Genomic DNA, 15,579 nt, shown 5'->3' with positions numbered 1-15,579 from the left:
GTCCACCAACAGAAACAACCCCACACTATACAGCCACCCCCACCTGCCTGTACAGCACTCACCATGCAGGAAGTGTCCATAGCCTCATGCTGTTGGTGCCACATGCACGTCACAGTGGTGTAGCAAAAACATAGATTCATTGGAGCAACACACCCTTTTTTAATCGTCCACGGTCCAATCAGCATGCTCCTGGGGCCAAGGAAGACAAAGTCAATGGGGACGCGCATGCCAGTGTGCACCGCACAGTTGCGTGGGATATGGGTGTTGTGCATCCACTGTTGAATTGGTCCCGTAATTCTCGGACGCTGATGGTGCGTTCAGCTGTCACGAGCTGCTTGACTTGACGTTCTCCCTGCGGTCACCTTCCGTACGCCCTTGCAATTCCGCCTCTTGGTGTCATTGTCCCATTTTCTTACCACTCTCTGTACACCTTCACCACACTGGAACAGGTGCATCCGACCCGCTACCTGGGTTATAGACGCACCTGATGTTCGGGCACCCACAATCATGCCCTTTTGGACCTACATTAAATCCTGACCACCCACCTCCCATTTTAACGTGTGCTGTTCAACTAACATGTAAAGTTGTATCTATACATTCACCACAATACTTCCAGTCGGGGTGGTCATGTGATCAGAGCAGCTGCTGGGCTGTTCCTTGTTTGGAGGGGTAGTCGCAATTCAGTGAACACTCAGTGTATAAGACACCATGTTACGTACTCAGGCATGTGAAATACATCACTCAGATGAACTGGCCATTATTGATAAATTGACATTGTCAAAATAATATTTTACATATCTATGTTTTTCTTAAAGGTTCACATAACCATTTTATGTAGATGAAAAATAACACAATATGGTTATTTTAAGTGGCTTTTATTTTTCCTGCAATGTTTCATCCTGGTTTCAGACAACATTCTCAAGAGTACACCAAGATGAAGACACACACAACATAACCTTATATTGCTAGTCACTCTACACTTCTAAAGTATATAGGTTTGTGTCCTTGTCTTATTGTTAAGGAATGTATTGTTTGTGTCCTTGTTTCTTCCCAAGGAATGTATTGTTTGGAAAAAACAAGGACACAAACAACACATTCCTTAGAAGTCATGTGAATGCACACAATTTGCATATTTCAATAACAAAAATTATTAGCATATGTTGCCTACATGATTCACAGACAAACGAAGTCAAACTTTGCTACATTTTTAAAGCATCACATCGTAACACATTGTCCTTAAGCAGGGTGTCTACAAATGTAACAAATACAAAATACTTGACTTTTTTCAAGACCTTTCTTTCCAATTTCTTGAACTTTTTTCTCTTTTTCTTAACATTTATTTAATAGCACCTTACTTAGTTCTAGTTGAATATTAAAAAAATAGATATTTCTATTCAATGAAAAATCCCTACCACAAGGCTCATAAAGATGAAAACTGAAGCTGCACTTTACCAAGAGATTTAGACTTGCTTTAATTATTAATGCACGTAAAAATTAATGCTTTCAGACTTCATCGTGGATGGGGAATGGCCACAATACTTTATTAATATTTTTTACAGAACTTCAAGCCTACAACAATGTAATTATTAAGAAACAAAGTGTAACCACAACTAAATAAAATTTTAGATTTCCAAATACTGTATTCAATTTTATCAAATCCCAGTACAGATATATAACAATGTAAATTCACTACACTGTAAAAAAAAAATTGACCACAAGCATAATTTCTTGACTTCTTCTTGAATGGTAGACACCCTGTTAATGCCTTTTATGCATCAAACTATGCCATCATACTGAAGTCTTTTCTTTTTTTTTTGTTAGCAGACACCACAAAGTACTTTATAATTCTATGAAATCAGTTCATTATGAATATTTTAATCCAATCCCATGTCTAAAATCTTCTATTTTCAGGGCGTCTACAATTTCATTGAAACAAAATTCCCTGACTTTTGCAGAACAAGAACCAACGTTTTCCAGACGAAAGCCATTAGGGCAATTCATGTATTAAAACAGGTTTGTAAGGTCACTACATTTTAACTAAACACCACACTTAGAATATCACTTATCCAAGCTTTAAGAATATTCACTTCCTGTGCAAAAGTAATAAAAAGAAACCGAACAGAAATTGACTTTTGATTAGGGTTGTCAGGGGTGAGATTTTACGTAATGCGTGCCACATATTGATTAATGGTAAACAAAAAAATCTTTCTTTTATGTAATAAATCATAACAATTATACCATAAATAATACTTACAACAAAATGTAGTAATATATGTATTAATCATAATATCTACCAAACATTACAATCAGAAAGTGATAAAATTCCAACAGCCATTTGCTGCAGTAGATTTCTACATTCAAACAGTTCAAAACATGTTTCTCTTTCCTAGAGTATTTAACCCTTTCACTGCTATCGGCGAGTATACGCGGCCAACTAGTTTGCTATTTTTAGATTGGTGTCAGCACAATGGAGGTTCAAATTTGTTGAGCACTGATAGCTACTGTCATCTTGGGAGGTACGAAGCAACTATGTTCATGTATACTGAAACCTCTAAGCTCTGCTACGGGCGAGTATACTGGACCTAAAGATTAGCCTATGCTTTTTGAGTTGTGGAATTGTCATGTGAGTTTGTGAAACTTGTTGTTGATAACTACCGCCATCTATAGTGAGAACTGTCATTGTTTTGTATACTTTGCGCATTATTATTGTTTGCAATGGCTTCTAGTCGTGCAAGTATGAGTGCTCTTACCAATGCTGAAATTGCCGAATTTATTACAAAAGACGAAAGTGATGAGTCAGACAATGATTTACATGGTGAATCAGATGAGAACAGTGATATTGATGATCCTGACACACCTGTAGCTGTTACACAGGTTTAGAAAAACAGAACGACAATAGACTTGAAGTGGGACACTGCTAATTTGACTATAGAACCCAAGAAGAGAAAATGAGTCTCGTTATATGCGCCAAAAATGTAATGTCGCACTTTGAAAAATACCACACTTTGAAAAACTACTAACATTGTGTGTGTATCATTTGTTTCCCAACTAATTTTAACAGTGCTCCCTTTTATGATACAGTTTCTTGTACATACATTTATAATAAATAATACAGTGATTTCATATACAAAAAAAGTTCTTACAAAAATATATACACGCTTATATAGTTATCTGTGCAGTGTGGCGACAGACCTGGAAAACTGGGAAAAGTCAGTGAATTTGAGGTGTCAGAAAAAGTCAGGGAATTTTGTCTTGATTGACTTTTTTTACTTTTATTTATTTATTTACTTATTTTTATATGAAGATATCGTTATGGAACTGCACAAGAACAGGAAAGCTTGTTGCGAAGTTTCAGCCTCAACTTTTAGGCCCCTTTTATTCACAACACAACCACAGCATCAGAAACCAGTGATGGCAGGAGGAGAGAGAGAGAGTGAGAGAAAGAATTTTCCGGAGGGGCAGCAAAATGTGGTCAGCCTCTAAATACTATGTGGAAAATGCATTGAATGATCATGATGATCATACTGGTCCGTATGGGAGTAGTAAGGGGGCAGAACTGTCAACAGATGGAGGAGATGGGAGCAGGTGGCGCCGTCCGATAGTTGTCGGACGTCGTAGTAAGGCATTTTGTTGGACAAACTGAAGGAACATGGAAACAAAGAGGCTCCATTCATACATACAATTTTTGTCGAATATCGCCACCCGACAAAGTATCTCACTACAACATGCAACAGAAATTGCATGCATGACACAAGTATGGAATTGATTTTTGTTGGATGTCTTCGGACTGCAACATCCAACAAAAATCGCATGCATGAACAAGAAGAGCTTTAGACTGCAAATATGCTGCTGGAATTATATTACTCTTCTGGCTCACTTCACCTTATTTAATGTAGCAGTGTTACGAAGGTTTTCTTTCATCATCTTGACGTATTACTGGATTTGCGCAAGTTAACATACGTTTACAATGACATTGCACTATTCTTAGATATCAAGAAGAATCCAACAAAACGGAATATATATTGAATACTATCACGAAAAAGTGAGACATAAATCTGCATTGGTGAACATTATAAAAATTGGCAAGTGCATTCTCCCAACCTCAAATTTACTGCAACAGTAGTATTGCCAAGAAATTAACACCACTTTCTGTCCTGTCTGTTTAAACTTGTGGTGTGGCCAGATAGTAATTTCCAATTAGTAGGGACCTTGATTTTTCGCAAACGCGAAGACCGTGAAAAATGGTAATTGCTGCGAAGTTGTATTTATGAATGTGCAATGATGTCTGGACACATTTTTCGCCTGTTCGAAATATCGAAATAATGCGAATTTGGCATAAAAATGCAAATTGTTGGGGCTTTTTGCGATTTTTTTAAAGAATGTCGTAAAACAACAAAAAATTCCATGAAATACAACATTCTTGTCTTTTCTAGGCCATGTTTGTGTACACAGAAGTAAAAAAGTAAAGTAAAGTGCTCCCCTGTGCATAGCACCATGCCATGAAGGCGTATAGGGGGTGTGGGGGTAACGCCCCACACTTTCTTGATCCGGTCGTGAGTGGGGGTGATGTGGTCAGCATCACGCCCCTGACCGCCTTTACCCCCCAGGTACCCATGTTATTCGATGCTGGGTGGGCGCCGGGGCCGCTTCCATCGTTAGAAAAGTTCCCGGATTTGAACCGGCCGGGGATCGAACCCGGGACCTTTAGCATGGTAGTCACACGCGTTACCGACTGAGCCACCGCGGCCTTGCGTACACAGAACGTGCAAGTTTTCCAACATTTTATTCAAGAGTAAACTATAATGCTTGTTATACATGGAATAATTCCGACAGCCACATTAAATCGTGTATTTTCCACGATTTTTTCAACTTCTATCAAAACCATTTGCATCACAGAGCAAAGTGGTAGGATTCTAACAGGAGATCTAGTGTGTGTCTACTGTCACACGGGAGCCAGATCTTCAATAATTGTCTCACGAGATGCGTTTCGAAATACCAAGCTAAGTGCACACCATCGGCATTTGTCGAGCGAGAAATAATGGAGCTCAGTCATTAGGGCGTCTGACTACCATGCGAGAGATGGTTGATTCCCTGCGGGGGAGAACCAGGATCTGTTCCATCTATTCAAACTGCTCCGGCGGCCATCCAGCATCATATCAAGCCGGTACCTGGAGAAAATTTTGAGGGATAAAGGTAGCCAGGAGCATGGTGCTGATCACATCACCCCCACCTTCAGCCGTGATCAAGAAAGTGTGGGGCTCCAGCTCCACACCCCTATACACCTTCATGGCAAAGTGCAGGGGAGCACTTTACTTTTACTTCCTCAAAAATCTGTTCCAACATATCAACTGTCACAAAAATACGTAGACCATGTGACCTACAATTTAATATAATAGTTTAAAAGCACAATGGAGTATTAAGTTTCGGTATATTTGTCAAAAAGATGTTCTAAAATAAAAACGTGAATGGGGAACATAACACTAACAAGTCAAAAAAAGATAATGCCAATTTTTGGTGCCATAATATATCGGTATCTGTCACGTGAGATTGATTGATTTTAATTTTTTGGGTGTGTCGCCACTTATGGTCATTATGCACCCTTCAGTATATATGGGGAAAATTCAATTATCGAAAACCGTTACCTTAAAATTAAAAAGGGTGTATGGAAAATAACTTTCAAGATATCTAACTCTCACGAAGAGGCGTAGGCCATGTGACTTACAATTTGAAACAGTAGTTTAAAAACACCATGAAGGTATAATTTCAGGTATTTGCCAGAAAATGAGCTAAAATGAAAATGTGAATTTTGGGAAAAATAACACCGAATAGTAAAAAAAAACAAAAAAAAACAAAAAAAAAAAACACCAATTTGAAAAAAAAAATCATGATCCCTACCGATTAGGCATAAATAAAACAGGAATATCACTTGCAAGTCATTGCATTAGTAACAGTGAGTCCTAACCTAATTTTCGGCATAATCACCACCGTTGTTCTGGCATTTGTCATAGCATGGCACTAAATTTTGTATGCCTATGGCATATGTGTCTGACAGCAAAGACTGGAACTATCTCTACCGCAGTGTAGCTGTCAAATCCTTGTCCTGCCAGAAACCTCTTCAGTTAAACAAAGAGATGAAAGTCTGTACATTCAAGGCCAGGGCTGTACAGGGAGTGGTCCAAGATCTCTCACCTGAAGTGATGCAAAGGGCCCGTGTGTACTCAGCTGTATGGGGTTGTAATTGTAATTGTGCACATTTGATTGGCCTTCCGTGAATTGTCTGCACCATCGTCTGACCATACTATCACTCACACAATTGCTGGTGGCTCTGTGCCAAATTCTGAGCGGGCAAAAATCTGATTACTAGACGTAGGCTAGATTGCAGTCGGTGGGAGAGACTATGAGAGCTACAATGTTTAACCTAGAACTGTCCTCAGACGGCTGCATTGCAACTGTACCAGATTACAGCTACATGCCACTTTTTCCTGCCTGCATGTGTGTGTGTGCCACTCTCCGACCACTAGTGCTGCACATAGGCACCATTGGAGCTTTTTCAGGATGCCCCTCATATATGAACTTTCACAAGCTGTTATCAACAGTGTGTTCCTGTTTTAATGTGTGATTAGCTAAATCAGGTACCTATACAATGCAATTGTATAAATTCCTTGCATTAAATTTCTAATACCTACATACCCTTTCGTCAGCAATAATGGTATAACTGCATGTTGTCAGTTTCACAGTACTTCACTTGGATATACTGTATTGAACCAGAAATCCCATTGATAATGTAAGGAAATATGACACTTTCTTTTGTACAATTCAGTGGTTTCACTTATATGCAAGAGTTAAGTTGTTTGCTTTACAGAGAAGAGAGAAGCAGCTTTATGCACCGAAAAATGAGTCCGCACTCATGTTTCTTGCAAGCAGAGGGTTCCAAACCTCAGTGGAAATATCAACATATAATACCGAGAATGTATAAGGAAACTGATAAATTACAATTTGTATTTCTTAATCAATCATTCTTCACTCTAATCTCATTCAGTCTTAACTTTAAAAATAAGCAAGTATTTTATTTTAAACTTACTGCGTATGATAAAATTCTGTAATCCTTCCTTAGCTTTGAATTGTAATAATTTTCCAAATTCACTATTTTGATGTTTGTATTCAAATCATAGAGAATAGAGAAATTAAGTCAATTTCATACAAGATAATATTGGTACTTAACAAATCCATACCTGGATCTGTATGAGTATATTATTTCCATTTACGAACATCAATTTAGTTTAGTTTGTAATTGTCGCGGAAAAATGTAAATTTTGTCCTGGAAAAGTCAGGGAATTTCATTTCTGCTTGTTTCTAGCCACCCTGTCTGTGTATTATGTGTGTAATTTTTTTGGTGATAGATAATAATATGTACAACTCTTTAGCAGTTTTTGTTTGTTGAAACACTCTAAAATCGTTGAAATTGAAAGGGAAAAATGGTACAAATTAAATTGGTAAAATGTAAAAAGTAGTTAGCACAGCATGGTATTACAATTGAGAAAGTCTGTAGCAGTGAAAAGGTTAATATACAATTTCTACTGTAACTACCGGCCCTACACAGCATATTAAACTGAAGCATACTTCGACCAGAACAAATTTTAAATTTCTTGCTTCTCCTATTGTTATTTGTTTAAAAACCTACTTTTATTGCACTACTACAAAAATGTTGATTTTTCCACAAACACAGTAAATTTCCCAGACATTTCCAGGATGTGAATGTCACACATGTAATGCTGGAATGCCCCATTGGCTATTGAGTGAATTACGAAGTTCAAAATGAAGTAAGTGAATTAATTTCAGAAAAACATACTGAACGCTTGTATTTACCTGTAATTCATCCCGAATTCTTGTGAAGAACTGCTCGAGCTGGACTTCTTGTAGCAGATCATAGAGCCACTCAATTCCCTCATCTTCTGCCATAACTGAGGAGAATTAAATATGAAATTATTTAGATTTTTTTTTAAAAAAAATGAAATATATAATACATCCAGTTAGTTGCACAGATTTATCTTGTTAATCACAGCTTAGAAGCAGGTACAAATGTTTGCTTGTTTGAAGTCCGCTTTATGCACAGATAGGCTAATCAAGACTGGACTTACAGTTTAAAGTTGGATATGAAGGTATCCAACATGACCCTTTGATTACAAGGTGACAATACCACTACAAGTACAAATGGGTTATGTAAATCTGCCGGTACAATATTAACATTATCTCTTTTTTCATCTACAAATATATGAAGGCATGGCATACTTTAATTACAATGCTATATTAGTGTTGTTGTTCTAAGTGAACTTTATGGAATGCGAACCACTGTTCAACACACCTCCACCAAGGATCAAACCAGACACATAATATAGGGCAAGCATAAATTAGTGATTGTAAGTAACAAAATGCAATTATAATTTTTCATTTTGTGCCAGATCAACACTTTGTAAACATAAACAGGAAAACTTTCCATATTAACCTTGATGCACAAATATCAACTACTGTTTCTTCTACAATATTTAGAGATTCATTTTCAATTTAAAGGTTAAACAATGTGCATTCTGGTGGAGCATGTGTACGTGATGGTCATTATACTGTAAACATTGTTCACGAAACTATATTCAAAGATATGACAAACGTTGTCTCAGTTATGGGTTTAGGAATGCCACAGTGAGCATAAAATTGTTAACATTTTTATTTACACAGTTTGGCACTTAAATGTTAAGCCAAATGACGCATGCAAATTAAGATCAAGTTTTGAACCACAATTCTGCTTAATCTGAGATTGTTTGCACTGTTAGATAAAATGTAACAATCCTAAATTTATTTTTAAAGTGGGATCAGAACTATTCAGCAATGTGCATCTGCCAGGTGCTGAACCCAGTACCACTTCATTAAAACACAACAGTGTTAATATTACACTGGGAAAGTCTGTCTCTAATTTGTGATCTATAATCAAAACAACCCTGTTGTTACTGGGATTATTCAAAGTTTTACTGGTTGTTGTCAAAGCAAGATGTTTTATCAGCCATGCCTTTTAATTTAACCTTAGAATATGCAGTCGGGAAGTTGGAAGAAATTAAAGAAGGACTAAAATATTGTTAGAAGCAGCAAAGGAGATAGGCTTGAAGTTAGCCAATATCAAAATTGATTGAAAAACTTCATCGACATGTATACATGGCTACAATACAGGTGTCCTGAAATCAGAACAAAGTAAATACATGCTTTAAGGACAAAATCATATGGTAGGTGATGATACAATTATAGATAACGACCTGCTTGAATTAGTTCCTGGGGCTACCCAATGTCATAGTGGTAACATTGTATGGGGTTTGATGCTCTGTGGAGGTACACATTGATTCAAATCCCACTTAAAAACTGTAGATCTGGTCCCAACTAGCCTATATGTGAATAAAAACAAGACTAAAAAACTTTCAGATTAAAATATTTACAAAGGGACCACAAACAAAAGATTTTTTGGCAAGAAGCCTTCGTGCATCTTCCCCTACATCCTTAGTGCTTGTAATTTTCTATTCATAAACTTTTATCCTCTTGACTAATATAAAAGAATCTAAAGATTAAAATACACAAAAGTCGTTTAACTGGCTCCTGATATTAGAATAATTAAATCAAGAAGACTTCGGTGGGCAGGCAGGCCATGTAGCATGCATGGAAGAGGATAGAAATGTTTACAGCATTCTTGTTGGGAAATTTGTTGGTGAAATGCCAACACGATATTGGTAAGGATGATGAGGAGTGGATTGAGAGAAATGGAAAACGTATGTCACTTATAGCATGCAATCATCGAGTTTAGGTATGGAGTGAATTATTGTACATTGTTAGATGTTTTCTACAGAATGAGTTCCCGCATTATAGATTGTGCTGTGTGGACCTAAGGTCTCTTACTCATGTGGAAAATTGGTAGTCACTCAGCAACGTGAGAAGCAATTTCAATCATGTACATTTTCTAAGGTCTTTAAACATAATCTTTGATGACTGTTTCTGTACGGAATGCCTGGGAAATCAGGAACTTCATCTTCTAATTGACCTTGAAAAGTAGAAAAACTTACCATAGACAGTATAGATGCCAACTTTGAATAAATCTGTGAAGTTGCCTTGCGCATTTGAAATTCACAAATTTACCAGCATAAATATACTGCATACTGAAAATATCAAACTTGCGACTGCTTTTTTTCTAATGTTATTAATCCTAAAATTCAGCTCAAAATATTCTTTGGTAGCCTAAATTGTGATAAAATTTAAGTACACTTTGAACAAAGATTCCTGGTTGGCTCTTATATACAGAATGTTATCATTTTTGGAGTTAGAATCGGTAACGGTTCCGATTGTTTTATGATTTCTCCTAGCACAAAGACTAATTATCGTAGAATTTTGGAAATCATTGTCACACGAAATTTGAACGTTCCTTAAAGTAATGATCACTGTTTGGAGTCAAAAAAAGTTAGGTAGTACTTTACTATACCGGAGACACCTATCAATGATTTATTTCGCAATTTTTTACATTGCTAACGTACTATTCTGCATTGCGGAACATTTCTTTAGGTGAAATAATGAATTTATAACGAAAATAATGTCTATTTCTTACATTAACGAGTACTTACTGTTGTTCCTTATTTCCCACAAACCATCCACGGGTAGCCCCAAAAACCATTGACGTTAGCCCAAAAATTCACGATAGCCCCACGAACCATCACGGGGACGAGGTATGCCTACTAGGTTAGGTTAGGTTCCATTAGCACTCCTTTTGTTCAATTTAGCATATATGGACAACATCATGGCGGCAGCAGCAATAGCACATCGGAAATAGATTTTCGTAGAAAACCACATGCATTCACATTAAAATGGATCAAAACTACATTCCCGAACATCAACAACACTACAGAAAATGATTTGCGTACATACTTTCTCCTGCAAATTTGATGAAATCCGTCTCCGTCTTTGGTAAAGTGTTACCAAAAGTTATTTATGTTGAAAAAAAAAACCTTGAAAATTACCTTATATACTTCTCATGGACAAAATATTCTCCGTCGACAAGCGACAGTAAATATCGTAGAAGCGTGGGAAAGAAATTAGAAGTAAATCGGAACCTTAGTAGAATGGGTAACACTTTACTATACCGGAGACGGATTTCTCCAAATTTACAGGAGAAAGTACTTACGCAAATCATTTTCTGTAGCGTTGTTGATGTTCGGGAATGTAGTTTTGATCCATTTTAATGCGAATGCATGTGGATTTCTACGAAAATCTATTTCCGACGTGCTATTGCTGCTGCTGCTGCCATTTGCTTTCTGCACGAGAGCACAATACGCTCTTGTATTGTCCGTATATGCTAAATTGAATGAAAGGAGTGCTAATGGAACCTAACCTAACAGGCCTAACCTAACCTAGTAGGCATACCTCGTCCCCGTGATGGTTCGTGGAGCTATAGTGAATTTTTGGGCTAATCTCAATGGTTTTTGAGGCTACCCATGGATGGTTTGTGGGAAATAAGGAACAACAGTAAGTACTCGTTAATGTAAGAAATAGACACTATTTTCGGTAGAAATTCATTATTTCACCTAAAGAAATGTTCCGCAATGCAGAATAGTACGTTAGCAATGTAAAAAATTGCGAAATAAATCATTGATATGTGTCTCTGGTATAGTAAGGTAGTACCGTAGAATGCATTTATGGACATTATTTTAATGCTAAGGGAACCAAACCTAACCATGAAAGCATATATTGAACAAAAAATTAATAATTACTAAAACTCCGCAGTATGTGTTAACAGACATACATCAAAATCGAACCATGTAAAATTTGCATTCATATCATGATGAAATTGCAATAAAACAAAAGGAACTTGGGCCTTAGAATCCCCCTACTTACAGTTTTACTTGCTTCATGATCATGATTGTGTTAGGCAACTTAGTGAAACTCAGTACGTGTAATTCAAAGTTCTTATATTACTATTTTCGGCTCGGGTACCCTTTTCTACACCCTCGATTTTTCGCACATTTCAAATATTCTCGTTACGAAAATTAGTTCTTCATAAGAAACGATGTTTCTAAATAGCGCGGAAAGTAATTTTTTTAGATCTACGTGCTAGGAAACTTACGTTTTTCAATATTTAGATTCCTTATGTAACGTCGAAACGGTTTTGCAGGGATTTGATCATGGCGCATCTTGGATTCATGTCACAGGCGCACGTCTGAACATTTTCTTTTTCTTCTTATCTTTGACTTGTGCAATGGGATAATTTGCAATTTTTTCTTGTTATGAATGACTTGTGCAATGGGATAATTTGCGATTTCAATATATTATTTATGTAATTTATTGGCGGATTGGATATTTGAGACATTGCAATTGTTTTGTGCGACTTTAGACATTGGAATTGATTTGTGTGACATTGAATTAAGACAAAAGGACTAAATATGAGATTGACACACGTTCAACGGATGAAGGACATAGAGGACTTTGTTCGACGAGACATACGGGACATTGTACTTGACTTACAGGGAGATGGTCTGCTGCCCCACGAACCATTGGCGCTAGCCCCACGAACCATTGACGCTAGCCTCACGAACCATTGGCGCTAGCCCCACGAACCATTGACGCTAGCCCCACGAACCATTGGCGCTAGCCCCACGAACCATTGGCGCTAGCCCCACGAACCATTGATGCTAGCCCCACGAACCATTGGCGCGTGGATAGGTTAGTTCAGTTAGGTTGAGATCGATAGTTAAAATTTGGTGTCGTGTTAGTATCACGATCTAGAAATTGGAAATAATTGCGAACCATTTCAAACGACAAAATTTCAACTTTAAACGGCTGTACAGTCGTAAATACTTCTTTCCGCGCTCCAATTTTTTTTTATTCACAAATAGGATCAAATAATGTTCATAATGAAAAAGAAAAAATTTCAAAATTCGAGGGTGTAGAATAGGGTACCCGACCCCTATTTTCAGCTTAAATACATTATTATGTGAAACAGGTCGGGATTTGACCCAAAAGGAAAAATTCTACCTTTCGAGTTGTGAATTCATTACGTCGTTGGGCATCTTCCACCCATCCGTACATAACATAAGACTAATTCATCAAAAATCTGTTTAATCTCAGATGGTTTGATTATCATGAAAGCTTTTCATCAGGGTTTTTTCCACTAATTTAAAAAAAATAAATTTCAAAACTTGGAAAAAAAAAACCTCTAAGAAGTCCCAGAAATAACCCATGTTGTAGAAACACAAGTATTATCCTAGAAGTCACGGGAAAATTTAATTAGTGTGTGGTTGGGAATTATAGGGGCAAGGTCGAAGCGCAGTTCCCTAAAAGAAGATGAATGCGAAAAAACGAAAACGGCAGTAAAAATGTGGGGAAAAGATAAACAAATGCCATAGCTCTGGCTTTTAAAAAACGTAACGCTATCATGGTACTAACAGATATCGCCTAATGATGACATTGTACAGAAGTTTCGAAATCAAATAAATACTACTACACTTCAAATTTCTTGTGGACGAGTGCAAGACGATATAATACTAAAGAAATCGTTTCGCACTACTGATCACAACTTTCACAAGAATAAATCAAAAACCAGTGCTTATCTTATACACAATTACCTAGCGTAGTCTCTTATCTCTATGAAATCACATAAAACAATAGTTTGCGCTTTACGTTCTGCATGTGTACGTTTGCTCCTTATAATCACAATTCGTAATCGCTTGTTTTGCTACTTTACTCCACCTTCGGACTTCCTTTTCCTCTTCCTGTACAGATAAAAAATGAGGAAATAAACACAGACTATCCACATAGATTTTTCTTCTTTCTTTCTATTTGAAAACAGAGTTCCATATTTCAGCCAATCATTTCATGACAAAAAAGACGAAGGCAAAATATCGAAAGTTAAGATCTTTTTAGATTCGGAAAACTATCCTACTTATCAAGAAGTCTAGAAAAATCTAAGCATTATGTAAAGCCACCGTATTGGCCGCCATCTTGGATTTAAATCAAAATAACTGGTAGGGGTGCGCGAGATCCCGAAAGTCCCGCACACCCCTAGAAATCAGTAAAATGGGTAAAAATGCTATATGGCTCCTATTTTGTTCAAATATATATATCAAATTGAAAATCCTTGAACCAGGAATGTTAATATCTGGAAATATAAGATCTTTGAACAACAATTTTAAAGTAAGAAGTTTGGAAAAGGCCTTTGATATGTTTGTTAGGGTCTTCTCCGCCTACAATGAAGTAGAATATTATGAGAGGAACTCGCACACTTGATGGCGTCTTCCTAAGAAAGTTATATGACAGTTCTGTTTCCACATCTACATATGTACGTGGGTCGTTCAATATATAAGTTTCCGTATGCTGTAAAAGAAATATTTTTAAGATACATTAGAAAACTATACATACATGTGTAGGAGGATCCTTCCTCACTTCTCCACATAATCCCCATAGAGATTCAGGCATTTGTCCCACCGTTGAACCAATTTGTCCATACCCATTGCGGCTCTGGCTATTGAGCACTATTCTCACATTCCACTTCACTTCTTCATCTATTTCGAAACTGTAACCTTGCAATTCAGACTTTAGGCTGTGTCCGAAAGCTGCAAGACCATACTTGAAGCGAGCATACTTCGAGAGCATACTCGCAGTGCGGTCTTGAAGCCTGGAAGCGGAAAGCTTTCGAACTGCACTTCGACTGCAGCGCCAGCACAAGTGAGGATTGCAACAAAAGTTGCTTCGAAACTAAAATTATCAAACATCGACTGTTTATATAACACAGCACGTTATTTATTATAGAAATATGAAATAAATTTGCTCTTTCAAATTAATTTTCACACATTCCGCAACATGGTTTACGATCGCGGAAAAAGAAATTGTTTTCTCACTTTTAAACACTTCTCACTATAGAAGAAAGAAACCACGCATATATGAATAAAACCAATAAATAAAATTACATAGTATTTTAAAAACTTGTTTACTTACATTTCCACACAATGGAAGAACTACAACTACCAGCTGATTGACTTCCGACATCCATTTTTTTAACAAATGAAAAGCAAGCACAGATCGCAAGTGTGCACTGCTCGTGTGCTGCGTGCTCTGGTCTTGTACACTCGTTTGCTTGGCGCTTTCGAACTGCACTAGGTGACGTCACTTCCGTCAAGACTGTACTTCAAGTATGTACTTTGTACCTTTTGGACACAGCCTTAGTACCGGAAAAAGATGGAAATCACTCGGCGCTAAATCGGGGCTGTATGGAGGGTGGGGCAGCCGTTCCCACCCCAATTCTTCAATTTTGTGTCGTGTTTGCACTGCTGAGTGGGGGCGAGTGTTATCGTCAAGAAGAATGACACCAGCTGACAGGAGACCTGGTCGCTTATGTCGAATTGCGTTTTTTCAGTTTATCCATTGTTTGACAATAACGGTCAGCATTAATTGTTCTTCCTCGTTCCAAAAAGTCCATGCTTCTGAACTCCTTATGACGCGAGCCCGCTCTTTCCGAACAAGCATTTAGTTTTCGCCCTTGAGCGCATGCGCCTTCACGTCTGATAA

At 37.3% G+C, this 15,579-nt stretch overlaps 1 protein-coding gene across 2 annotated transcripts in view; it reads right to left on the bottom strand.

Moving 5' to 3' along the window:
• Ack (activated Cdc42 kinase) overlaps positions 1 to 13,779 on the bottom strand; it is a 68,532-nt gene extending 54,753 nt beyond the window's left edge. For both annotated transcript variants that reach the window (XM_083135178.1, XM_083135179.1), the window contains exons 1-2: positions 13,641 to 13,779; positions 7,867 to 7,961 (exon numbers count right to left, since the gene is read on the bottom strand). In XM_083135178.1, coding sequence (XP_082991304.1) covers positions 7,867 to 7,959 — 93 coding nt within the window. In that variant the 5' untranslated portion in view covers positions 7,960 to 7,961; positions 13,641 to 13,779. The remainder of the gene's footprint in view (positions 1 to 7,866; positions 7,962 to 13,640) is intronic.
• Positions 13,780 to 15,579: the final 1,800 nt, after the last annotated feature.

The sequence above is a fragment of the Lepisma saccharinum genome, chromosome 14 (genome assembly GCF_977018435.1).
Source record: "Lepisma saccharinum chromosome 14, izLepSacc3.1, whole genome shotgun sequence".
Lineage (NCBI taxonomy): Eukaryota > Metazoa > Arthropoda > Insecta > Zygentoma > Lepismatidae > Lepisma > Lepisma saccharinum.
The sequence above is the reverse complement of the archived record's forward strand: the minus strand, read 5'-3'. Positions and strand labels throughout refer to the sequence as shown.